Consider the following 26,403-nt stretch of genomic DNA (forward strand, 5'->3'; position numbering starts at 1 on the left):
GCTTGGGATGTTCTTTGTTCCTTAAGGAGGGACGTGGGTGCACAAGTTTTATCACATCTTCGCTGCTTAATCCATTCGGAACATTCATGTATTCTCTATTTTTGTCTTTGGTAGATTGCTGGCAAAATATAAAAATGTTATGAATTACCACAGTGCCCAAACTTTTTGGTAATGATGACATTAAAAAAAACAGATGCGTTGGCAATCAACAAGTAATATTTGTAAAACTCACGTTTCAGAAGACAGGAACTCCGGTGTATGTGAATCCGCTGGACCTGTGTGGCAGATGACTCGGACCGTACCAGGGAGCAGAGTCTAAGGTGCCACTGGTTTTCACCAGAGCCCGCCGCAAAGCGGGATCGACTAGCTGCGGCAGGTGGCACTCAGATCGCTACCCCTTTGCATGGCTCGACCACACAGGCGGCTGAGGAGATGCGAGGCACAGGAGGGATAAGGCATCACAAAGTCAGGATAGCAGAAGGTCAAGGCAGGCGGCACAGTAGCATAGTCAGGACGTAGCAGGAGGTCAGTAGGCAGGCAGCAGAGGAGCAAGGTCAAGTCACAGAGCGAAGGATCAGAAAACACGGTAGGGCAACTCTCAGGAATGCTTTTTCTCAGGCACAGGGCAACAAAGATCCGTCAGGGAAGTGAGGAGGTTGGAGGAATTTATCAATGAGCCACAGGTGAATTACAATAATGAGCGCACTGGCCCTAAATCTTAAAGCTCCGGCGCGCCCTAGGGGACGGGGACACGTGCACCGAAGCAGAGAGGCAGAGGCTGGGGCAGGAGAAGCACCAGGTGAGGGACGGACTGGGGCTCGCATGCGGGCACGTCCCGCGATGCGAGTCCCAGCCCCGCCGGCAGCAGCAGGTAAAGGGACCATGCGCTCACGGCCAGCGTGTGCGGTCGGAGCGCATAACGTAACAATATTTTTTTGTCTCTCCAACCAGCCCCACAACTCACTGATTTTGAGAATACTTAAACACTATTTTTTACCTTTTTGGTGGTTTTGGCTATGGCAACAATTTTTTTTGGGTATATTTCTTGTACCCGTAACTTCAGAAGAAGCTTGACTCGGAATGATAGCCTATGTAAAGGAAATGGTCCAATGGTCATATTAAACAAACATAAAGAGACCATGCTAACTTTATATTCTTAAACTAAAATATAGGAGGTAGGATGAGGTTCTGCAGCAAAACACATGAAAGAACTGCCTACCAAGACATCCTAGCAATGCAAGCACTACAGATTCTGCATAACTAGTAAAAATTCAAATACCATCATACCTGCCTACATTTAATATCTAGGCACATCTCCTCTGGTGTTGTCAACAGCATGTCGGGCCAAATAACATCTATGTTCATTTTCATTTTTGATTTAAAATAAATTATAAATTTGATTTAAAATAAATGTTATATATATATATATATATATATATATATATATATATATATATATATATATATAATACTTACAGACAATGGTGGGCTGCCCATTATCTGTTTAGGGCTGGAAGTCTGTTAAAAAAAAAAAAAATAAATAAAAAAAGTATTTTGAATTAAAGCAATGCTGTAAAAAACTGAAGATTAAAGGGGTGGCAGAAAGTTAAACATTATTGTAAATTACTTCTATTAAAAAACCTTAATCCTTCCTGTACTTATTAGCTGCTGAATACTACAGAGGAAATTATTTTCTTTTTGGAATGCTCTCTGATGACATCACGAGCACAGTTCTCTCTGCTGACGTTGTTATAATAATAATAAAGCTTTATTTATTGTTGTCCTTAGTGGGATTTGAATCCAAGTCAAGGCAGCAGTGCTAACCACTGAGCCACCATGCTGCCCTTAGCATACATCTGCTATGCATGGTTGCTAAAATGGACAGAGATGTCAGCAGAGAGCACTGTGCACGTGATGTCTTCAGTGTTCCAAAAAGAAAGGAATTTCCTCTGTAGCATGCAGCAGCTAATAAGTACTGAAAGGATTAATATTTTTTAATAGAAGTAATTTACAAATATGTTTAACTTTCTGCCACCAGCTGATTTAAAAGAAAAAAGGTTTTCACCGGAGTACCCCTTTAAATTGACACTTAACCAAAAAAATAAAAATAAAAAAAAATTAAGATACCCCCAGTTTTACAAATCTGAGAAGTGCATGCGGGCAGCATGAAAATATCTTGCCAGGGGGCCAAATGAGTTGACAGTCCAAACCAGGATGACAATATTTTTAGGAGATAACAGCTTTTTTGGTAAAAATTAAATTGAGTAAAGTGTTATTCCAACATGCACTATTAGCATGGCAAAGTCAAGCAAGGGTTAAATCCTACATGCATAAACCACATGGGAATATAAAAGTCAGGAAATGGTTAAAGTAATCATTTACAAACCACATAGCATCCATAATGCTCACTGTAAAGACCCAGGTGTACCAAAATGGCTCCTGAGGAGAGGATGACTGAATGAGTCTGTCTCTCAGCATGAACAAGCAGGAACTGGCTCTTCCAGACAAGGTCCAGAAGGTGGGTGGGACTTCAGAATCAAAATGTGCATATGCAAAGTAAAAAAAAACGTAACAAACCGTATAAGGAGAACTGGATGGAACCTTGGCACATACGGTTAATTACGGTTCTCATTGACTTCCATGTTACAAAAATCGTATACGTTTACAACAGTGGTTCTCAACCTGGGGTACAAGTACCCCTGGGGGTACTTAGCAGTTCTCGGGGGGGGGGGGGGGTACTTGAAAAAAAATCAGAGATGTCAGCCACAGCCACTGGTTACTGGTCTGGACCACTTTGAAAGAAATGGTAGGCTGACGTCACTGCACCGAGGAGCGGAGCAGAGGAGCACCAAAGCAGGACAGTATGGCGGCCTACAACTATATATATGGGGGCAGTTCAGGAGCCTACAGCTATATTTGGGGGAACAGAAGGGGCCTAACAACTTTATGGGGACACAAAGCGGGTACTATTACTATGTGTGACAATAAACATGGGGAGTTTGTAAATAGGTTTGTAAACAAACCTAAAATGTTTGTTTGGATGGTTCTGTGGAGAAGTCTTGTATGGAAGAAATCTTAATGGCGGTCTAGGCCAGATAGTGAAGAAAAGAAAAGTAAACAACTCCGGTTAGAGAAGACGTCTCCAGTAAATCGGGGGACTGGGGAGATAGAGAGAGGAACAGGGGGTCTAGTATAGAGGAAAGTAAAGCATATGAATGATACTATAATCATTACAAAATGTCTCTAGTATGGGGGGAAATTTTTTGGGAATGGGCTGTCAAGGGGTACTAAGGCAAAAAAGGTTGAGAACCACTGGTTTACAATACGGTTTTTCAGCCAGACCAAAAACCGTGGTAGAACACAGTTTTGAGTACTGGGGAAAAAAACCATATTACAAACAAACCGCATACAATCGGATGCATCAGGTTGCATACAGTTTCCAATGCATTGTCTATGGATACGGTTTCCGATACGGTTGCATACGGTTTCAAATAGGAAACCATACACGAAAACCGTGGTGAAAAACCATGGTGTGAACCCTCCCTTAAACACCCGAGTTGTTTTGGGCTTCCTATTGCAGCCACCTATTGCAGCCATAAGCAACCCATAGGGGGCTGGAGGGCTCTAAATCTCGAGATAGGTTAGGGTCTCAGACATAGGATCTGCATCTATCAGATATCTATGGCATATTGTGTGGAAAGAACATTCCAAAAGTGATAAAACTGTACTATGCCTATTGCAGACCTTGGACGCAAGGCACAACAGGCATTCTTTGTTTGGTGCTTTTTGTATCCTTGTGTCATGCAGTTCCCATATACCAGACATAAAATAGTCAATTGTACACTGCTCAAACAAATAAAGGGAACACTAAGATAACACATCCTAAATCTGAATGAATGAACTAATCATATGAAATACTTTTGTCATACATAGTTGAATGTGTGACAACAAAATCACACAAAAATTATCAATGGAAATCAAATTATCAACCCATGGAGGTCTGGATATGTAGTCACACTCAAAATGGAAAACCCCACTACAGGCTCATCCAACTTTGATGTAATGTCCTTAAAATGAGTTAAAATGAGGCTTAGTAGTGTGTATGACCTCCCTACAATGCCTGGGCATGCTCCTGATGAGGTGGCTCCTGGACAGTCTGTGGTGCAACGTTGCATTGGTGGATGGAGCGAGACATGATGTCCCAGATGTGCTCAATCGGATTCAGGTCTGGGGGGATGGGTGGGCCAGTCCATAGCATCAATGCCTTCCTCTTGCAGGAACTGCTGATACAATCCAGCCACATGAGGTCTAGCATTGTCTTGCATTAGGAGTAACCCTGGGCTAATCACACCAGCATATGGTCTCACAAGTGGTCGGAGGATCTCATCTCGGTACCTAATGGCAGTCAGGCTACCTCTGGCAAGCACATGGAGGGCTGTGCGGCCCCCAAAATAAATGTCACCCCACACCATTACTGACCGACCGCCAAACCGGACATGCTGGAGGATGTTTCAGGCAGCAGAACGTTCTCCACAGCGGCTCCAGACTCTGTCACGTCTGTCACATGTGCTCAGTGTGAACCTGCTTTCATCTGTTAAGAGCTCAGGGTGCCAGTGGCGAATTGGCCATTCTCGGTGTTCTCTGGCAAATGCCAAATGTCCTGCACAGTGTTGGGCTGTAAGCACAACCCCCACCTGTGGACGTCAGGCTCTCATACCACCCTCATGGAGTCTGTTTCTGACCGTTTGAGTGGACATATGCACATTTGTGGCCTGCTGGAGGTCATTTTGCAGGGCTCTGGCAGTGCTCCTCTTGCTTCTCCATGCACAAAGGCGGAGGTAGCGGTCCTGCTGCTGGGTTGTTGCCCTCCTACAGCCTCCTCCATGTCTCCCGATGTACTGGCCTGTCTCCTGGTAGCGCCTCCATGCTCTGGACACTACTCTGACAGACACAGCAAACCTTCTTGCCACAGCTCGCATTGATGTGCCATCCTGGATGAGCTGCACTACCTGAGCTACTTGTGTGGGTTGTAGACTCCGTCTCCTGCTACAACTAGAGTGAAAGCACCGCCAGCATTCAAAAGTGACCAAAACATCAGCCAGGAAGAATAGGAACTGAGAAGTGGTCTGTGGTCACCACCTGCTGAACCACTCCTTTATTGAGGGTGTCTTGCTAATTGCCTATAATTTCCACCTGTTGCCTCTTCCATTTGCACAACAGCATGTGAAATTGATTGTCAATCATTGTTGCTTCCTGAGTGGACAGTGGGATTTCACAGAAGTGTCATTGACTTGGAGTTACATTGTGTTGTTTAAGTGTTCCCTTTATATATATATATATATATATATATATATATATATATATATATATGTTTTGTTTTTTTTGAGCAGTGTATTTATCAAATATTGACTTCAGAGCTCATTTTTTTTTAAATATATCCTCTGGAAAATGAAAGCAGCAAGGGGATTTACTATGTGCAGCAAAGACAGTTTTATCAGTACAGCCCAGTATTGCCAGCATTTTTCTATGTATGGTTTGGAATAAACTGTACTGTATTTGTGTATTAATGGATAATAGTACCTGCCATTGAGGATGCAGTGGGTTGTCATCCATTGCATAATAATGGTGACAGATGATGGAAAGTGAAGACAAGTACAAACATGAAATTAAGCCACGGTAAAGGGAAATTGATGTTGAGCAATCTGAAAACAAGGAAAGATCCAATGACCTGGTGGCCTACACCCCATTGCTTAAGGCTACAATGGAACAGGATTGAGTATTGGATTTCTTTTTTCCCTCTTCGGTACACCTTATACTTAGTGCACTATGGGGGAGATTTATCAAAACCTGTGCAGAGGAAAAGTTGCCCATGGCAACCAATCAGATCGCTTTAATTTTTAACAAGGCCTTTGCAAAATGAAAGAAGCGATCTGATTGGTTGCTATGGTCAACTGGGCAACTTTTCCTCTGCACAGGTATTGATAAATCTCCTCCTATGTGAGAGGATTATTACAAATGAGGTCACTCATTGGGGCCATTACAGGCAGAAGGGCACTAATATGAATATGGAGACTTTGGGGGAGAATTATTACTATTAGTGGCACTATGGAGGGCACTCATGTTTTGGGGGCATTATTACTAAGCACAATTATATTTAAGGGTACTATATAATATACTAATTACAGAGGGCAGGGCACTATCAGGACAATTACTCATATGCAACTACTATTTCTGCAGTACATTACTAGGCAGCACAACATGCACAGTATTAGGGGTAGTAGTAGGATGACACTGTTCGGGCACAAGGGATGGAGAGTTTGTGTTGAGAAGGTATAAAAGAAGCTGTAAATGTAAGGCAAACCAGATGTCAAGCCAGCAATCGCTGCAGAGAAGAATAATGGCTCCAAGGAGTGTTCATGCCAGGGTGGAACGAAAGGAGAAAATAAAATATATACAGTACATCCTGGGTCAGTGCTTTTTATATGCTCCTGATAACGTTCACACCATTTTTTATACACTGCTCAAAAAAATAAAGGGAACACTTAAACAACACAATGTAACTCCAAGTCAGTCACACTTCTGTGAAATCACACTGTCCACTCAGGAAGCAACACTGATTGACAATCAATTTCACATACTGTAGTGCAAATGGAACAGACAACAGGTGGAACTTATAGGCAATTAGCAGGACACCCCTAATAAAGTAGTGGTTTTGCAGGTGGTGACCACTGACCTCTTCTTAGTTCCTATGCTTCCTGGCTGATGTTTTGGTCACTTTTGAATTCTGGTGGTGCTTTCACTCTAGTGGTAGCATGAGACGGAGTCTACAACCCACACAAGTGGCTCAGGTAGTTCAGCATTTCCAGGATGGCACATCAATGTGAGCTGTGGCAAGAAGGTTTGCTGTGTCTGTCAGTGTAGAGTCCAGACCATGGAGGCACTACCAGGAGACAGGCCAGTACATCAGGAGACGTGGAGAAGGCTGTAGGAGGGCAACAACCCAGCAACAGGACCGTTACCTCCGCCTTTGTGAAAGGAGGAGCCCTGCCAGAGCCCTGCAAAATGACCTCCAGCAGGCCACAAATGTGAATGTGTCCACTCAAACGGTCAGAAACAGACTCCATGAGGGTGGTATGAGGGCCTGATGTCCACAGGTGGGGGTTGTGCTAACAGCCCTACACCGTGCAGGACGTTTGGCATTTGCAAGAGAACACCAAGATTGGCAAAGTCGCCACTGACACCCTGTGCTCTTCACAGATGAAAGCAGGTTCACACTGAGCACGTGACAGACGTGACAGAGTCTGGAGACGCCGTGGAGAACGTTCTGCTGCCTGCAACATCCTCCAGCATAACCGGTTTGGCGGTCGGTCAGTAAGGGTGTGGAGTGGCATTTCTTTGGGGGGGCCGCACAACCCTCCATGTGCTTGCCAGAGGTGGCCTGCCATTAAGTTCCGAGATGAGATCCTCAGATCCCTTGTGAGACCATATGCTTGAATGGTTGGTCCTTCTAATGCAAGACAATGCTAGACCTCATGTGGCTTGAGTGTGTCAGCAGTTCCTGCAATAGGAAGGCATTGATGCTATGGACTAGCCCGCCCGTTCCCCAGACCTGAATCCGATTGAGCACATCTGGGACATCCTGTCTCGCTCCATTCACCAATGCCATGTTGCACCACAGACTGTCCAGGAGTTGGAGGATGCTTTAGTTCAGGTCTGGGAGGACATCCCTCAGGAGACCATCCACTACCTCATCAGGAGCATGCCCAGGCATTGTAGGGAGGTCATACGGGCACGTGGAGGCCACACATACTACTGAACCTCATTTTGACTTGGTTTAAGGACATTACTTCAAAGTTGGATGAGCCTGTAGTGGGGTTTTCCACTTTGATTTTGAGTGTGACTCCATATCCAGACCTCCATGGGTTGATAAATTTGATTTCCATTGATAATTTTTCTGGGATTTTGTTGTCAGCACATTCAACTATGTAAAGTATTTCATACGATTAGTTCATTCATTCAGATCTAGGATGTGTTATCTTAGTGTTCCCTTAATTTTTTTGAGTAGTGTACTTCATAAGAAAATGGTATTTCCTTTTTATAGAAATCATGGCTTATAAAATCATGGCTTTGTTCAAGCTGAGGCACAGACGTGGACAAAGTCCAGTAAGTGAGGGTGGGCTAGCACTCCTCTGTGCTCTCTCCTCTCTGATAGTACTCCTCTGTGCTCTCTCCTGTCTGATAGCACTCCTCTGTGCTCTCTCCTTTCTGATAGAACTTCTCTGTGCTCTCTCTTGTCCGATAGCACTCCTCTGTGCTTTCTCCTGTCTGGTAGCACTCTGTGCTCTCTCCTGTCTGATAGGACTCATCTGTGCTCTCTCCTGTCTTATAGTACTCCTCTTTGCTCTCTCCTGTCTGATAGCACTCCTCTGTGCTCTATCCTGTCTGATAGTACTCCTCTGTGCTCTCCTGTCTGATACTACTCCTCTGTGCTCTCTCCTGTCTGATAGCACTCCTCTGTGCTCTCTCCTGTCTGATAATACTCATCTGTGCTCTCTCCTGTCTGATAGTACTCCTCTGTGCTCTCTCCTGTCTAATAGTACTCCTCTGTGATCTCTCCTGTCTGATAGGACTCCTCTGTGCTCTCTTCTGTCTGATAGGACTCCTCTGTGCTCTCTTCTGTCTGATAGTACTCCTCTGTGATCTCTCCTGTCTGATAGTACTCATCTGTACTCTCTCCTGTCTGATAGGACTCATCTGTGCTCTCTCCTGTCTGATAGTACTCTTCTGTGCTCTCTCCTGTCTGATAGTTCTCCTCTGTCCTCTCTCCTGTCTGATAGCACTCCTCTGTGCTCTCTCCTGTCTGACAGTACTTCTCTGTGCTCTCTCCTGTCTGATTGGACTCCTCTGTGCTCTCTCCTGTCTGATACCACTCCTCTGTGCCCTCTCCTGTCTGATAGTACTCCTCTGTGCGCTCTCCTGTCTTATAGTACTCCTCTGTGCGCTCTCCTGTTTTATAGTACTCCTCTGTACTCTCTCCTGTCTGATAGTACTGCTCTGTGATCTCTCCTGTCTGATAGTACTCCTCTGTGCTCTCTCCTGTCTGATAGTACTCCTTTGTGATCTCTCCTGTCTGATAGGACTCCTCTGTGCTCTCTCCTGTCTGATAGTACTCCTCTGTGCTCTCTCCTGTCTGATAGGACTCCTCTGTGCTCTCTCCTATCTGATACTACTCCTCTTTGCCCTCTCCTGTCTGATAGTACTCCTCTGTGCTCTCTCCTGTCTGATAGTACTCCTCTGTGCTCTCTCCTGTCTGATAGTTCTCCTCTGTGCTCTCTCCTGTCTGATAGTACTCCTCTGTGCTCTCCCGTTTTATAGTACTCCTCTGTGCTCTCTCCTGTCTGATAGTACTCCTCTGTGCTCTCTCCTGTCTGATAGGACTCCTCTGTCCTCTCTCCTGTCTGATACCACTCCTCTGTGCCCTCTCCTGTCTGATATTACTCCTCTGTGCTCTCTCCTGTCTGATAGGACTCCTCTGTGCTCTCCTGTCTGATAGCACTCCTTTGTGCTCTCTCCTGTCTGATAGCACTCCTTTGTGCTCTCTCCTGTCTGATAGGATTCCTCTGTGCTCTCTCCTGTCTGATAGTACTCCTCTGTGCTCTCTCCTGTCTGATAGGACTCCTCTGTGCTCTCTCCTGTCTGATAGTACTCCTCTGTGCTCTCTCCTGTCTGATAGGACTTCTCTGTGCTCCCTCCTGTCTGATAGTACTCCTCTGTGCTCTCCTGTCTGATAGAGCTCCTCTGTGCTCTCTCCTGTCTGATAGGACTCCTCTGTGCTCTCTCCTGTCTGATAGGACTCCTCTGTGCTCTCCTTTCTGATAGTACTCCTCTGTGCTCTCTCCTGTCTGATAGGACTCCTCTGTTCTCTCTCCTGTCTGATAGTACTCCTCTGTGCTCTCTCCTGTCTGATAGTACACCTCTGTGCTCTCTCCTGTCTGATAGGACTCCTCTGTGCTCTCTCCTGTCTGATAGTACTCCTTTGTGCTCTTTCCTGTCTGATAGGACTCCTCTGTGCTCTCTCCTGTCTGATAGCGCTCCTTTGTGCTCTCTCCTGTCTGATAGCACTCCTTTGTGTTCTATCCTGTCTGATAGGACTCCTCTGTACTCTCTCCTGTTTGATAGTACTCCTCTGTGCTCTCCTTTCTGATAGAGCTCCTCTGTGCTCTCTCCTGTCTGATAGGACTCCTCTGTGCTCTCTCCTGTCTGATAGGACTCCTCTGTGCTCTCCTTTCTGATAGTACTCCTCTGTGCTCTCTCCTGTCTGATAGGACTCCTCTGTGCTCTCTCCTGTCTGATAGTACTCCTCTGTTCTCTCTCCTGTCTGATAGTACTCCTCTGTGCTCTCTCCTGTCTGATAGGACTCCTCTGTGCTTTCTCCTGTCTGATAGCACTCCTTTGTGCTCTTTCCTGTCAGATAGGACTCCTCTGTGCTCTCCTTTCTGATGGTACTCCTCTGTGCTCTCTCCTTGCTAATTGTACTCCTCTGTGCTCTCTCCTATCTGATGATACTCCTCTGTGCTCTCTCCTGTCCTACCAGACAGGAGAGAGCACAGAGGAGTGCTAGCCCACCCTTGCTTATTGGACTTTGTCCATGCCTATGCTTCAGCTTGGACAAAGCCATGATTTTATAAGCCATTACTTCTATAAAATGGAAATAGCATTTTCTTATGAAGTATATTAGAAAGGTTAATGTTTTGCCAAGATGTACAACATATACAAAGTTTTGTATCTGGTAGTGCCCATTTACTAAACTTTACTAATGCTGGTATGGTAGTGCCTATATGACATTATACTGTCCTTAAAAAAGGGTTGATTTCTGCAAAAAATATATTTTTCTCTTACCAGGCCATGTATAAATTAGCCGAGGAGAAAGAGAAGCAGGGACCTATCAGGGCTCCTACTAACTGTAGATCAAAAAAAGACCCCAAACATGAAAAGTTATGCCTTAGGAGAAAATCCACTGCCATTATGATAACTTCATTAGTGTCATCAGAATAGATACTTGCTCTCTGCAAATGAAACAGCAGTGCCTTGGGGGCTTTTGGGGTGCTCCTGTACAGTCATCCTGTACACCTGCCCGTCCTGTGTGGAGGCCTCCGTTTAAGTATTCTCCTGGGTCCACATCCCTCCTAAGGACTGTCAAGTGTTAAAAGCTCTTATGTTATATGCTGGTTAATCTTTTGAGGCATTTGTCTCTTTAAATCTATGTTGTCAAGGCCTATGTTACCAAGGAAGGTGCAATGTGAACAGGTGACTTGTTGGTGACCTATGGGATTCCTCCAAATTGCTCCCTTATATACTAGGGAGGAGATAGCCTTGCCAGTAGAGTCTAGTGCATGCTGAGGTACAGCCAAGTGAAGACCTGAGCAGTTGTCTGGTGTTCCTGAGGGAAACCAAGGCCTAATAACAGACACACAGCTACTACCAGTAACCCCTACAGGTGAAAATCAAAGTCTAGTCAAGATAGTCAAGTCACTCAAGTCAGCGTGGGTTGCACAATTCAGTCCAAGTCTACCACAAGTCCCAGAGAGCCAACAAGCTCCCTAAAGTTCACTGAGCATCTCCTTGGGCCTGAACTGAGCTGTAAAGACTTTAACATACTGTCTGCCTCAGTAAAGTTCCGTTGTTCTGTAACCTTGCATCAAAGTGATTATTTGCCCGGCGCCCTGCCCAGGAACCAGCGGCCATACCTCGGGTGGTGTAGAGGATAACCACACCCTGGCGTCCGGAACCCATAGGGTTAATACAATTTGCCCTAAGGGTTAACAACATCTTCCTTTCCAACATGCTCACCACAACTTTAACATGTGGGATATGAGAACAGAGCCCTACTATGTTGCTTGAAAAGCAATGAAAATGAGGTTGCTGTTTTAAATTGTACATAGATTTTACCCCTTATTTGCCATCCTCCAGATAGCTCAAACACTGTGCTAGTGGTTGAAGATGTTTGTCTATCCACACACTGGGCCTTTATGAGATGCTGGGTCTCAGTGGGGGATGGTACATATCTTTGTGGACTTTAGATAGTAGTACAGTAAAAATTTGGTGTCTTAGGAAGATATATATATATACATATATATTTCTAATTATTTTAATGCTTTAAAAGCTATTTGCTCTTTAAAATAAAAAACAGCATCATATGTAATTGCATAATGTTATCAGTGGTCGTGGTATCTGGCACTTGTTTATCAGATAAATGGAAAAAATATCTCTTTACCGTCAACAGGCGTGCACATTTGTAAAGTCCAGGATAGTTTTGAATAGAATTAATATTTCCCAAGGGATGAAACTGAGACTCTTCACAAGAAGTTGTACGGTATTTGCTAGTTGGATAATGACATGGGGAAGGATTAGTACAGCGCCCACTTCATGTCCTACTTCCTTCTCTCCTATGTGGTTTGTAGACTTTTCTTTCTTTGCCTCCTGTGGGGGTTGAATGTGTGCTATCATTTTTTATCACATTCAGATATCTTGATTTTTAGTTTTCGTGCCATGCTGTTCATGTACAGTAGATTCATGAATTAGTATTTGAGTGGGTGTTTTTCCTTGCTACTACGTCACTTCCTGTGGACAAGGGATACGTTTTGCATAACCTGATTACCCCTTTAAGCCCATGTTCTTTACTGTATTATTCTACTCCCTTTTCAATCACTACAGATTTTTTTTTCATTTTTTTGTCTATTTTTTCACTATAGTATGTTAGTCTATGCTTCTCCTTGCATTGCTAGGAGTTTTACACCTCACCTCCTCCATTCTCTCCCCTTCCTTTCTTCTCTCCACTTCCCTTCCCCCCTCTCCCACCCCACCACTATTACCTGAAGATTAATGAGTAGGTAATTGATTGGGTGACTCTTATACTTCCAGTGTTTATTATAATGCGTGTGTCTTACATGCTTTAAAAAAAAGAGTAGCAACCCGAAATGCATCGCAGGTGGTGACAATTTTATGCCCAGAGATTAAATAAAGATTTTATCATACTCTGCTGGACTTGTGCTTATATTCTACAATGCACAACTACTATTACTAGGAATCCCGCTGTGAGTTACGCTACAATTGATTTAAATGGGTCCACAGTTAGTCCGCAATAGTGTCAGATTTGTGGACTGTCCGCGGACCAATTCAAATTAATGGTAGGGTAACTCGCACCGGGTTTCCTGCAGCGGTAAACCTGTTGCTAGTTACTAGCGTGTGAACGCACCCATAAAGGGGTCCTTTGCCCCTAGACAAGATGTCTGATCGCAGGGGGTCCCGCCGCTGGGGACCCCGCGATCTCCCTGCTCCACCCCGTGTTTGTTTAGAGCATCAAGTGCAGCACCAGAGGCTCGTGACATCACGGTCATGCCCCGTCGTGACGTAACGTCCACCCTTAATGCAAGTCTATGGGAGGGGGCGTGATGGCCGTCATACCCCCTCCCATATACTTGCATTGAGGGGGCATGGCCTTAACATCACAAGCAGGGCGTGACCGTCATATCACAAGCCTCCTCCCCGCATCGCCAGTAATCCGGCACGGAGCGAAGTTCACTCTGGGGTGATGCAGCCGAAATCACGGGGGTCCCCAGCGGTGGGACCCCCCGCGATCAGACATCTTATCCCCTATCCCTTGGATAGGGGATAAGATGTCTAGGGCTGGAGTACCCCTTTAAAGTCTTACAACTTATTTTTTAGTACAACATGTTTTCTGTTGAGGGCCATTTGGATATTACTAAGATTATTTACAGGCCATGCAAAATGATAAACTTAAATATTAGCCACTATATTTGATCCACCATTTAAATAACTCACTCCTAACTTATTGGCTGGCATTGCTTCTCTTTGGTACTGTGATGTTGCCTGGTATTGATGATGTTGCTACTTGCAACTGCTTTTCAAGGTTTGCGTTGGTCAGTCTGGAGGAGGCTTGCCCATGTAGGTAGTTTGCCCCTCCGAATGTAGCTTGCTCCCTGAAGATAGAACCTCTCCTGAATATAGCTTTCTTCCTGTATTTATGATCCCCTACAGGTAGTTTCCCCCTTTATATTCCCCCTGTAGTTAAATTGCTCCTTATATATATAAGACCCACCGTACGTAGCTTGCAGCATTTGTGTAGGACCCTCTTTAGGAAATGTGTCCCCTGTATATAGGACCCCCCTGTATGTATGTAAGGGGTGCAGGTCGATTTATTATGCAAAGTAATTACATATTTTTGCCAATTATGACAATATATTAATAATTCTTTCTAGGTTTTATTGTCCATTGATCTCGGTGGGCCTTGGACCTCTCTTTGGTAACCCCCTATTCAGATGCATTATAAGCAAGATAGCAGAGCATTGTGCAGTACTGCCAGGAATTGAATCAGGAAATAGTTTATTATACTTACAAAGGTTCCAAAATAAAAAAGGCATTCAGTATGGAAACAATCCAAATAAAACATGAAACACCCTCTTTTCTGTTTCACCCGAAACCCTACCGAATGCTTGCCATGACACCACAAGTTCCAGCAAGATCAAGTGAAGCAGGACAAGGAAAACCAAGACTTTTTTTTTTAATAACAGTTTACTGAAATTATTGACATTTTTAATGTATAAAACAAAACATTTAAATCTATATATATAAAACTCAACGTGTGTGTGTGTATGTTCCACAAAAACTTTCAAACGGCTAAAGATATTAACATGAAACTTGGCACATATGTTACTTATATGTCAACAACAAACATAGGATAGGTAATTTAACCCTTACTCACCCCCATTTGCCAGGGGCGGGGCTTATGTTTAAAGTCCCATGCAAGTCAATGGGAAATATATGTTATTGCATAACTTCCAAATGGCTGGAGATATTTCGATAATACTTGGTCACATGTTACTTATATGTCCACTTAAAATATAGGATAGCTAATTTAACCCTTAACTACCCCCATTTGTGAGGGTCAGGTTTTTTTTTTTTAAAGTCCAATGCAAATCAATGGGAAATGTATGTTCCCATCTAATTTCCGTTAGGCTGGAGCTACCTGGTACACATATTACGAGTCAGGATATGAGGACGGGATTGGAGGTCGGGATAGGAGGACGCGATAGGAGGATGCGATAGGAGGACCGGGATAGAAGGACCGGGATAGGAGGTCGAGATAGGAGGACGGGATAGGAGGACGGGATAGGAGGACGGGATAGGAGGTCGAGATATGATGATGGGAGGTCGGGATATGACAACAATATATGAGGACTGCATATGAAGTCAAAAGCTTCCTCCTTTGTTTATTTTCCTCCCCAAAAAGGATTAGGAAGGAAAAACCGGGCAACGCCGGGTACTCAGCTAGTAGGGAATAAAACATATGTTTTACATTAAGCATATATTTTGGTATCTATGGATTTGCTAGTTACACAATAGTGAAATTGTAAAGTAGAAAGTGCAGTACCAAAAAGAACCAAGGGTTGTAGGAAAATACTTTTTATTAATATATGTTCAGGTCTGTTGCTTAATATCTACTTACTTTTCATAATATTCATCTTGTATACTTACCTACCCATCAGTAGCGCTACCAGTTCCCATACGTTTGTATAGATCAGTGTTTCCCAACCAGGGTGCCTCCAGCTGTTGCAAAACTTCAACTCCCAGCATGCCCGGACAGCCAAAGGCTGTCCGGGCATGCTGGGAGTTGTAGTTTTACAACAGCTGGAGGCACCCTGGTTGGGAAACACTGGTATTGATAGATGTGTGTTACAGATTTAAAATATTATTTGTCATAGTAACCTTTAAATACTTTGCTACATACTGGTGCTAGGATTTATTTGACAAGGAAATATTTCTCTATAATGTTAAAATGAACATATTCCATACAGTTTTACCATAAAAAAGTTTAAAAAATAATAATAATAATAATAAAAAAAAAAAAAAAAAAAAAATAAAAAAAAAATATATATATATATATATATATATATTCACAGAGGTGTTTGGAGATTAGTGTTACTTTTACTACTCATCTGAAGCTACTTTAGTATGTAGTGAGTAATAACCATTACCTTTCAGGACAATTGCCTGGCTTCTTACATGATTAATACACTAACTATAAATAAGGTTTATTGTACTAAAACAGCGAATTGTTTGGCATATTAAGTGCTTAGAAACAATGCGCTAAGGAAGTGTGTATTCAAAGGTGTGCCAAATTGTATGCTCCAATTGGTAACATTGGAGTTAACATTTCCTTATACTGAATTTGCTCAATATATATATAGGGGGGTGTTTAGGAATATGTTCATACTCCTCGCACAGAGTCAGATACATCCATTAAGCATCTGAAATTCATCGTGAAGCAGATATCCTCGAGGCTAAAGACCTTCCACCATGAATCTCCATTTTCTGATTGTTTTGCTAATGTGCGATTGCAGTTTTTCTGCCATGAGTAAGTATTACAATATCGAAAAACTTTTTTTCTGACCAATTCTATTAATGTAAATTGATTCTCATTTGGGTTTTATTATTTTACATAATTTAGGGTCATTCTATGTGGATTTATACACATGGAGGTGGGGGGGGGGGGAGGTGTTAATGTAATGTAAGACCTTGACCATGTACATTGAGTTATTGAGAGCTTCGTACTATCAGAAAATTACTATAGTATATATATATATATATATATATATATATATATATATATACATATATAAATATATATATAAAATTATTATTAGACCATATCACCACTTCTCTTTTCTGGTATCCAGCATCATACAGAGATTCCTTGGTCCACTACAGGAGATTGCGAGGACCTTTTGGCTATGTTCACACGGGGGAATGTCCGCGTGGAAAATCTCTGTGCGGACATTCCCCTAACAGCATGACATGCCGGCACTAGGACCACTCATAAATGCGCCATCTCATAGATGGCAATGCATTTCTGTGTGGAATCCACAGAAAGATTAGACATGTTTCTGGCACATAAAATTCTGCTATGTGAACAGTGCAGGAGAATCTAATTGAAATAAATAGGACTCTGCTGCCGCGGAATCTCCGTACAGAATTCCGCAAGGAAATTCCATTGTGTGAACATAGCCTCTCTCTATCTGAGGACATCACAGGAGTGTAAATATTATGGCTCTATTAAAATGTAATGTTTATTGAATATACCAGTGTTTCCCAACCAGAGTGCCTCCAGCTGTTGCAAAACTACAATTCCCAGCATGCTTGGACAGCAAAGGCTGGAATATACTGTACAATTAATAGTCTTTAGACACAAAAATGTACTAATAAGCAATCTCAACAAGACAATACCATGGTCATGGCTAGGTTGATAAACGTGGGCTAGTGGGCCCAGCAAATATGGCCACAATACACATAAAATTCTATCCACATGGCGGAAAGTATGAATCATAAACTCCTGCATATGAAGCACGACTATCATAGAAGATCTGTCCCATATGTGACTGTTCAGCTTTGGGACAACTATCTGCGCCCTTGTTATCTTTATTGCTCTTGGCTAGGGATCTGAGCGAGTAATCCTATTGTGGACCAGAGCATAGTTATTCTGTGGTGCTCCATTTCTTTATTATAGTGATCCTGCAGATTAAGACCCCCCCCCCCCCCCCCCGATGAAAGTATTGCCTACATTAAGTAAAAAAAGGGGGAAATGCGTTGGGACGTGAGGGACGTATCTTGCTTGATGGTCGTGTTTTATGTGGAGGAATTTGTGATTGATACTTGGTTACTGCAGTGTGGGTAGAATTTTATATATATTGTGGCCAAATTTGCACGGCGCTCTAGCCCACGTTTATCAACCTATGACCGTAGTATCATTGAGATTTTTTGTTAGCACATTGTTTGTGTTTCTGAGGATTATATCTTTTACAGTATGTTCAATAAACATTACTTTTTAATAGAGCCATACTACTCACACTTCTGTGATGTCCTTTTTCATTTAGCTCTATGACTTATCTGATAATCTTTGCTGTCTGTGAGGACCTTTTCTTTCCCTTTCTACCAATAGTTTGTGCATGACCACATAGGATAGTAAATATCAGTAGGGTCTAAGAGTTACCTTTAAACCTTTAAATCACATCAAGTCAAAAAGACAAGAGTTTGGCCCAAAGTGTGTTTGAATATGGTAGTTCTGAGAATTCATGTTGAAATAGAGATTATATATCAATAACTCTATTATATCTAGATTTTGTTTTGAGAATTAGGGGACCCCATAGGTAATTTTATTCGTTTTGCAGACCATAAAATATATGTGCAAAAAAAGTTCCTTACTGTCAATATTTGCTAAAGCAGATTCTGGATCATCATTTCTGCTTGACACTCAAAGACTAGATACATCTACTTTAGACTAATGTATGTTACACGTAAGGCATAGGTCCAAGGTCTGAATGTGTAAAAGATCTTTTCATATATGTTACATAAACATCATGTTTTGTTTCTGCAGGTCAAGCCACTTTCAAAGGGGAATGCATATCCAAAACAGGTATGATGGGCAGATCAATATAGGATCAACATATTAATAAAAATAGACAACATATATAGACATGTTTAACATAGAATCATCTGTCATCTGTAGATGTTGGGAACTAGTCAGTCTGCTGAAAATTGTAATTGTTTAAATGTAATTTTATTACAAAAAAAAGTTTATTCTCTTGGTGAAAAGGTCTTCTCCCAGGCACAGCAATGTCCATGACAAGTATTCTTGTTCTGTAGTTACCTTTTGGAGAAAAGAATACATAAATAGATGCATTCCCCTTACCTTACTGTAAATTGTCCTTCCCGGGCCATATTTTTTAAGACTCAAATGTGACTTGTTCCTTCTGATATACAACTGCTGCAGAATCTCTTTAAGAAGTGGGAGCTCATGTCAGTCACTACAATTTTTCTTTCAATTGGCATGAATATCCGATTCCTCTTAGCAATGTTTTGCAATCACTATAAACAAACATTGATTCTATGACATGATCCTGATGAGAGAGATGTGGGGAGAGAGCCAAGGAGGATCAGATGTGAGAAGAGAGCCAAGGAGGATCAGATGCGAGGAGAGAGCAAAGGAGGATCAGATGTGAGGAGAGAGCCAAGGAGGATCAGATGTGAGGAGAGAGCCAAGGAGGATCAGATGTGAGGAGAGAGCCAAGGAGGATCAGATGTGAGGAAAGAACCAAGGAGGATCAGATGTGAGGAGAGAACCAAGGAGGCTCAGATGTGAGGAGAGAACTAAGGAGGATCATATGTGAGGAGAGAACCAAGGAGGCTCAGATGTGAGGAGAGAGCCAAGGGGGATCAGATGTGAGAAGAGAGCCAAGAACCATCAGATGTGAGGAGAGAGCCAAGGAGGATCAGATGTGAACAGAGAGACAAGGAGGCTCAGATGTCAGGAGAGAACCAAGGAGGATAAGATGTGAGGAGAGAACCAAGGAGGATCAGGTGTCAGGAGAGAACCAAGGAGGCTCAGATATCAGGAGAGAGCAAAGGAGGCTCAGATGTGAGGAGAGAGCTAAGGAGGATCAGATATGAGGAGAGAGCCAAGGTGGATCAGATGTGAAAAGAGAGACAAGGAGCATCAGATGTCAGGAGAGAACCAAGGAGGATAAGATGTGAGGAGAGAACCAAAGAGGATAAGATGTGAAGAGAGAGCCAAGGAGCATCAGATGTCAGAAGAGAACTAAGGAGGATCAGATGTCAGGAGAGAACCATTGAGGCTCAGATGTCAGGAGAGAGCCAAGGAGGATCAGATGTGAGGAGAGGACCAAGGAGGCTCAGATGTCAGGAGAGAACCAAGGAGGATCAGATGTGAATAGAGAGCCAAGGAGGATCAGATGTGAGGAGACAGCCAAGGAGGATCAGATGTGAGGAGACAGCCAAGGAGGATCAATTGTGAGGAGAGAACCAAGGAGGATCAGGTGTGAGGAGACAGCCAAGGAGGATCAGTTGTGAGGAGAGAGCCAAGAAATACCAGATATGAGGAGAGAACCAAGGAGGATCAGATGTGAGGAGAGAACTAAGGAGGATCAGATGTGAGGAAAGAACCAAGGAGGATCAGATGTGAGGAGAGAACCAAGAAATATCAGATGGGAGAAGAGAGCCAATAAGGATCAGATGTGAGGAGAGAGCCAAGGAGGATCAGATGTGAGGAGAGAGCCAAGGAGGGTCAGATGTGAGGAGAGAACCAAGGAGCATCAGATGTGAGGAGAGAACCAAGGAGGATCAGATGGGAGGAGAGAGCCAAGGAGGATCAGATGTGAGGAGAGAACCAAGGAGGATCAGATGTGAGGAGAGAACCAAGGAGGATCAGATGTGAGGAGAGAACCAAGGAGGATCAGATGTGAGGAGAGAACTAAGGAGAATCAGATGTGAGGAGAGAACTAAGGAGAATCAGATGTGAGGAGAGAACTAAGGTGGATCAGATGTGAGGAGAGAGACAAGGAGGATCAGATGTAAGGAGAGAACCAAGGTGGATCAGATGTGAGGAGAGAACTAAGGAGGATCAGATGTGAGGAGAGAACCAAGGAGGATCAGATGTGAGGAGAGAACTAAGGAGAATCAGATGTGAGGAGAGAGCCAAGGAGGATCAGATGTGACGAGAGAGCCAAGGAGGATCAGATGTGAGGAGAGAACCAAGGAGGATCAGATGTGAGGAGAGAGCCAAGGAGGATCAGATGTGAGGAGAGAACCAAGGAGGATCAGATGTGAGGAGAGAGCCAAGAAGGATCAGATGTGAGGAGAGAACCAAGAAATATCAGATGTGAGGACTTGGCCAAGGAGGATAAATAAATGAAATCAGTATGCTTTTCTTGAAAACATCCTCTATACAATATTTTATATTAGATATCCTCAGAATATGCTGTCAGATATTATATAGTTATTATATTATGATATAGTCAAAATTCTCATTTAAAAAAAGTCCTGGTCAAATTCTTATTGAAAATTTTCATGGTCACAAATAAATGGTCATAAAAATAAATCAAAAACTTGAAGGCTATGGGGGAGATTTATCAAACCTGTCCAGAGGAATAGTTAACCAGTTGCCCATAGCAACCAATCAGATTGCTTCTTTCATTTTGCCCAGGCCTTGTTAGAAATGAAAGAAGCGATCTGATTGGTTGCTATGGGAAACTGGGCAACTTTTCCTCTGGACTCGTTTTGATAAATCTCCCCCTTTGTCTACATTTGCAGTTATCTTTTTATTGCTCCAATGCAATCTATATATATATATAAAACTCAACGTGTGTGTGTGTATGTATGTGTGTGTGTATGTATGTGTGTGTGTATGTGTGTGTGTGTGTGTGTGTATGTATGTGTGTGTGTGTATGTGTGTGTGTGTATGTGTGTGTGTGTATGTGTGTGTGTGTATGTGTGTGTGTATGTGTGTGTATGTATGTGAGTGTGTGTATGTGAGTGTGTGTGTATGTGTGTGTGTGTGTATGTGTGTGTGTGTGTGTATGTGTGTGTGTGTGTGTATGTGTGTGTGTATGTGTGTGTATGTATGTGTGTGTATATGTATGTATGCATGTATGTATGTATGTGTGTATGTTCCAGCATCACGTCCAAACGGCTAAAGATATTAACATAAAACTTGGCACACATGTTACTTATATGTCTACAACAAACATAGGATAGGTAATTTAACCCTTACTCACCCCCATTTGCCAGGGGCGGGGTTTATGTTTAAAGTCCCATACAAGTCAATGGGAAATATATGTTACTGCATAACTTCCAAACGGCTGGAGATATTTCAATAATACTTGGTCACATGTTACTTATATGTCCACTTAAAATATAGGATAATTAATTGAACCCTTAACTACCCCCATTTGTGAGTGTCGGGGTTTTTGTTTAAAGTCCCATGCAAATCAATTGGAAATGTATGTTCCCCAGAGGCGTAGCGTGGGGGGTGTAGGGGGGGGGGGCGTCCGCACCGGGCTCAACATCTGGGGGGCGTGCTCTCTGGGATAGGAATACTATCCTTATAGGAATACAGCCTTTGCCGGTCCGGGCATGCTGGGAGTTGTAGTTTCACAACAGCTGGAGGTCCCCCGGTTTTTAGTATACAGTATTAGTTTTTATATGCTCTGGTCGGCCCCCGCCTGCAGCCACACACGGGAGCCGGCCCGGGCACATAAAAAGAAGTACCGTATTTATCGGCGTATAACACGCACTTTTTATGCGAAAAATTTTTAGCCTAAAGTCTGTGTGCGTGTTATACGCCGATACACCCCCAGGAAAGGCAGGGAGAGAGAGGCCGTCGCTGTCCGCTTCTCTCCCCCTGCCTTTCCTGGGGTCTAGAGCGCTGCTGTCGGCCCTTCTCACCCCCTGGTTATCGGCGCCGCTGCCCGTTTTGTCCCCCTGACTATCGGTGCCGGGGCCGATAGCCAGGGGGAGAGAAGCGGCGCCGACAGCCAGGGGGAGAGAAGGGGCAGCGGCACCCATTGCCGGCGCCACTGCCCCGTTGCCTCCCCCCATCCCCGGTGGCATAATTACCTGAGTCGGGTCCGCGCTGCTCCAGGCCTCCGGTGTACGTCCCCGGCGTCGTTGCTATGCGCTGAACGGCGCGGCGCATGACGTCAGTGCGCCGCGCCGTGCATAGCAACGACGCTGGGGACGCACGACGGAGGCCTGCAGCAGCGCGGACCCGACTCAGGTAATTATGCCACCGGGGATGGGGGGAGGAAACGGGGCAGTGGCGCCGGCAATGGGTGCCGCTGCCCCTTCTCTCCCCCTGGCTGTCGGCGCCGCTTCTCTCCCCCTGGCTATCGGCGCCGGCACCGATAGTCAGGGGGACAGAACGGGCAGCGGCGCCGATAACCAGGGGGTGAGAAGGGCCGACAGCAGCGCTCTAGACCCCAGGAAAGGCAGGGGGAGAGAAGCGGACAGCGACGGCCTCTCTCTCCCTGCCTTTCCTGGGGGTATATCGGGGTATACACGCGCACACACGCACCCTCATTTTACCATGGATATTTGGGTAAAAAACTTTTTTTACCCAAATATCCTTGGTAAAATGAGGGTGTGTGTTATAGGCCGGTGCGTGGTATACCCCGATAAATACGGTATTCCTATCCCGGACATCCCTGTGTCCCGAAAAATCTTTTCGGGACATAAGGATGTCCGCCGGTCACTCACCATTCCCCGGCTAGCGCGCGTCCTCCTTCGGTCCTTCGCTTCTCCGACTCTATGGTTGTACGCACGGGACGTCACTGACGTCCCGTGCGTACAACCATAGAGACGCAGGAGGACCGCAGGATCATCGCAGGAGGACGGGCCTGGTAAGTGACCGGCGGCGCGTCATCTTCTTCAGTGTTCCGGTCACCGCTCCCCTGGTCCCAGCACCTATTGCTATGGTCCATAGGCCATAGCAGTAGATGTGACCCCGGGCCGGAGGAGCGGTGACCGGATCACTGTGGGGGCAGCAGTACAGACATACAGCCTCCAGCCATACACTGTTTATGGCTGGAAGCTGTATGTCTGTGGGGTGGGGGAAGCTGCCTACGATTGTGGGGGAACTGCTGACCTAATGTGGGGGGGGGCTGCCTACAAATGTGGGGGGAGCTGCCTAATATTGTGGGGGGGGAGCTGCCTAATATTGTGGGGGAACTGCCTACTATTGTGGGGAACCTGCCTACTATTGTGGGGGAAATGCTGACCTAATGTGGGGGAGCTGCCTACTATTGTGGGGGAGCTGCTACTATTGTGGGGGAGCTGCCTACTATTGTTGAAGAGCTGCCTATTAATGTGGGGGAGATGCCTACTATTGTGGGGGAGCTTACTATTAATGTGGGGGAACTCCCTACCTAATGTGGGCGAGCTGGCAATCTAATGTGGGGGAACTGCCAACTTAATGTGGGGGAACTATACTGCCTACCTAATGTGGGGGGAACTATACTGCCAACCTAATGTGGGGGAACTATACTGCCTACCTAATGTGGGGGAACTATACTGCCAACCTAATGTGGGGGAACTATACTGCCTACCTAATGTGGGGGAAATATACTGCCTACCTAATGTGGGGGAACTATACTGCCAACCTAATGTGGGGGAACGATACTGCCTACCTAATGTGGGGGAACTATACTGCCTACCTAATGTGGGGGAACTATACTGCCAACCTAATGTGGGGGAACTATACTGCCAACCTAATGTGGGGGAACTATACTGCCTACCTAATGTGGGGGAACTATACTGCCAACCTAATGTGGGGGAACTATACTGCCTACCTAATGTGGGGGAACTATACTGCTACCTAATGTGGGGGAACTATACTGCCAACCTAATGTGGGGGAACTATACTGCCTACCTAATGTGGGGGAACTATACTGCCTACCTAATGTGGGGGAACTATACTGCCTACCTAATGTGGGGGAACTATACTGCCTACCTAATGTGGGGGTACTTTACTGCCTACCTAATTATATACCGATTGATATCTTGCACTTCTATTAAAGAATTACAATTAGAGGTACAGGATTGAGGAAGTTGGCTCCATCTAGCCCAGTCTTGGATCATCTCCAGGGTATGGTTCCATTTTGATGTTTAGTTTTTGTTCTTGATATTTTTTGTCGTTTACAATGGTTGTGAGACGACATATAATAGCATGGCCTATGCTAGGTTACTACATTTGTAGATTTGTATTCATAGACCTGCTGAAAATGTGGAGAATGTGTAATGCATGTTCGCACTCAATAAAGTGTTTGAAAATAAACTTGTATTTAGATGCATTTTACTTTAATTACATCAGTATTTTCATAACAAACAATACTTAGGGGGTAAGGGTTTCTTTAACTAATCTAGTGGAAGAGACTCGAGTGCTAAAATCCATGGGTTAGGGGGCGCAAATTACTTGCCTTGCCCCGGGTGCTGACAACTCACGCTACGCCACTGATGTTCCCACATAACTTCCGTACGACTGGAGATATTTCAATACCTGATACACATATTACGGGTTGGGATAGGAGGTCGGGATAGGAGGACGGATAGGAGGACGGGATAGGAGGATGGGATAGGAGGTCAGGATAGGAGAACCAGGATAGGAGGACGGGATAGGAGGTCGAGATAGGAGGACGGGATAGGAGGTCCTGATAGGAGGTCGAGATAGGAGGATGGGATAGGAGGTCGGGATATGAGGATGGGATATGACAACAATATATGAGGACGGGATATGAAGTCAAAAGCTTCCTAATTTGTTTATTTTCCTCCCCAACAAGGATTAGAAGGAAAAACCAGGAAACGCCGGGTACTCAGCTAGTAAAATAAAAATGTTAACAGTCTGTAAAAACACAAATTCACCTTTTGGAGTCTACAGCTCCAGTTTAAATGTATGTGTCTGTATGGTTACATCCAGTGGTCAAGTCCTGGGGAAATAGTGTGGGAACTCACCCAAAATTTCCACTCAAGGGCTGGTCCTGCAGGACTCCTGCTAATAGGAACATCGTTACTGCTATGGAGGAAAAGTGCAGGAACTCTGTTCCCATGGGTTCCTGCAGGAAAACTTTATTTTTTAAAACTGGTGCCAGAAAGTTAAACAGATTTGTAAATGACTTTGATTAAAAAATCTTAATCCTTACAGTACTTATTAGCGGCGGATTACTACAGAGGAACTTCTTTTCTTTTTGGATTTCTTTTCTGTCATGACCACAGTGCTCTCTGCTGACACCTCTGTCCATGTCAAGAACTGTCCAGAGCAGGAGAAAATCCTCATAGCAAACAAATGCTGCTCTGGACAGTTCCTAAAATAGACAGAGGTGTCAGAAGAAAGCACTGTGGTCGTGACAGAAAAAAAAAAAAAAAAGAAAGAATTTCCCTTGTAGTATACAATGCATAATAAGTACTGGAAGGATTAAGAATTTTTTATAGAAGTAATTTACTAATCTGTTTAACTTTTAACTTTCTGACACCAGCCCTGGTTACATCCTACAAGTAAACCCTGTGTAGACTGTTTCTTATAATACTTCCTTTTATCGGTCCCCTACTTCAGGCTGATTATTGGGAGATAATAGATGAGGTGATAGAAGAGAGGTTAAGGTTTTATAGGATTATGTAATTTATGCTTTTTGTTTTATAGAGTCCTCTTCTCTGACATATGTGGTGGATGTAAGCGGTTCTATGAGCGATGACCTGTATCAGCTACGATTAGTAAATGATTGGCTTCTGGACAGAGTTTCATCACGTTTTCCATGTGGAGTTCGCAAATATACAATGGTAGAGTTTAATGATCCAGGTAATATATCTTAAAGGGAAACTGACAAAGGATTCACTAACCTGAATATTCAGATGGTTACTGTGGGTGATCCTGAGTTAAACGATGTATTCTTTACCTCAATCCATTCAACCATCCCGAGTTATAGCACAATCTTGCAATATGAAGATGAACTCTTTACTGCTCAGAAAGCAGGATTGAAGACT

At 44.0% G+C, this 26,403-nt stretch overlaps 1 protein-coding gene across 6 annotated transcripts in view; it reads left to right on the plus strand.

Annotated features, from left to right (window-relative positions):
- LOC130285507 (uromodulin-like) overlaps nucleotides 1-26,403 on the plus strand; it is a 75,200-nt gene that overhangs the window by 6,173 nt on the left and 42,624 nt on the right. For 2 of the 6 annotated variants that reach the window (XR_008847355.1, XM_056536986.1), the window contains exons 1-3: nucleotides 16,235-16,435; nucleotides 18,452-18,490; nucleotides 26,063-26,218. Coding sequence is in view for 5 of the 6 variants with exons in the window: in XM_056536986.1 (XP_056392961.1) it covers nucleotides 16,378-16,435; nucleotides 18,452-18,490; nucleotides 26,063-26,218 (253 nt within the window). In the remaining variant the exon portion in view is untranslated. Of the gene's footprint in view, nucleotides 1-16,234; nucleotides 16,436-18,451; nucleotides 18,491-20,585; nucleotides 20,753-21,418; nucleotides 21,628-26,062; nucleotides 26,219-26,403 lie in introns of those variants that run through there. The other 4 variants (XM_056536988.1, XM_056536989.1, XM_056536987.1 and 1 more) reach the window with 4 other exon arrangements.

This window comes from Hyla sarda, chromosome 8, assembly GCF_029499605.1.
Source record: "Hyla sarda isolate aHylSar1 chromosome 8, aHylSar1.hap1, whole genome shotgun sequence".
NCBI classification, from domain to species: Eukaryota; Metazoa; Chordata; class Amphibia; order Anura; family Hylidae; genus Hyla; species Hyla sarda.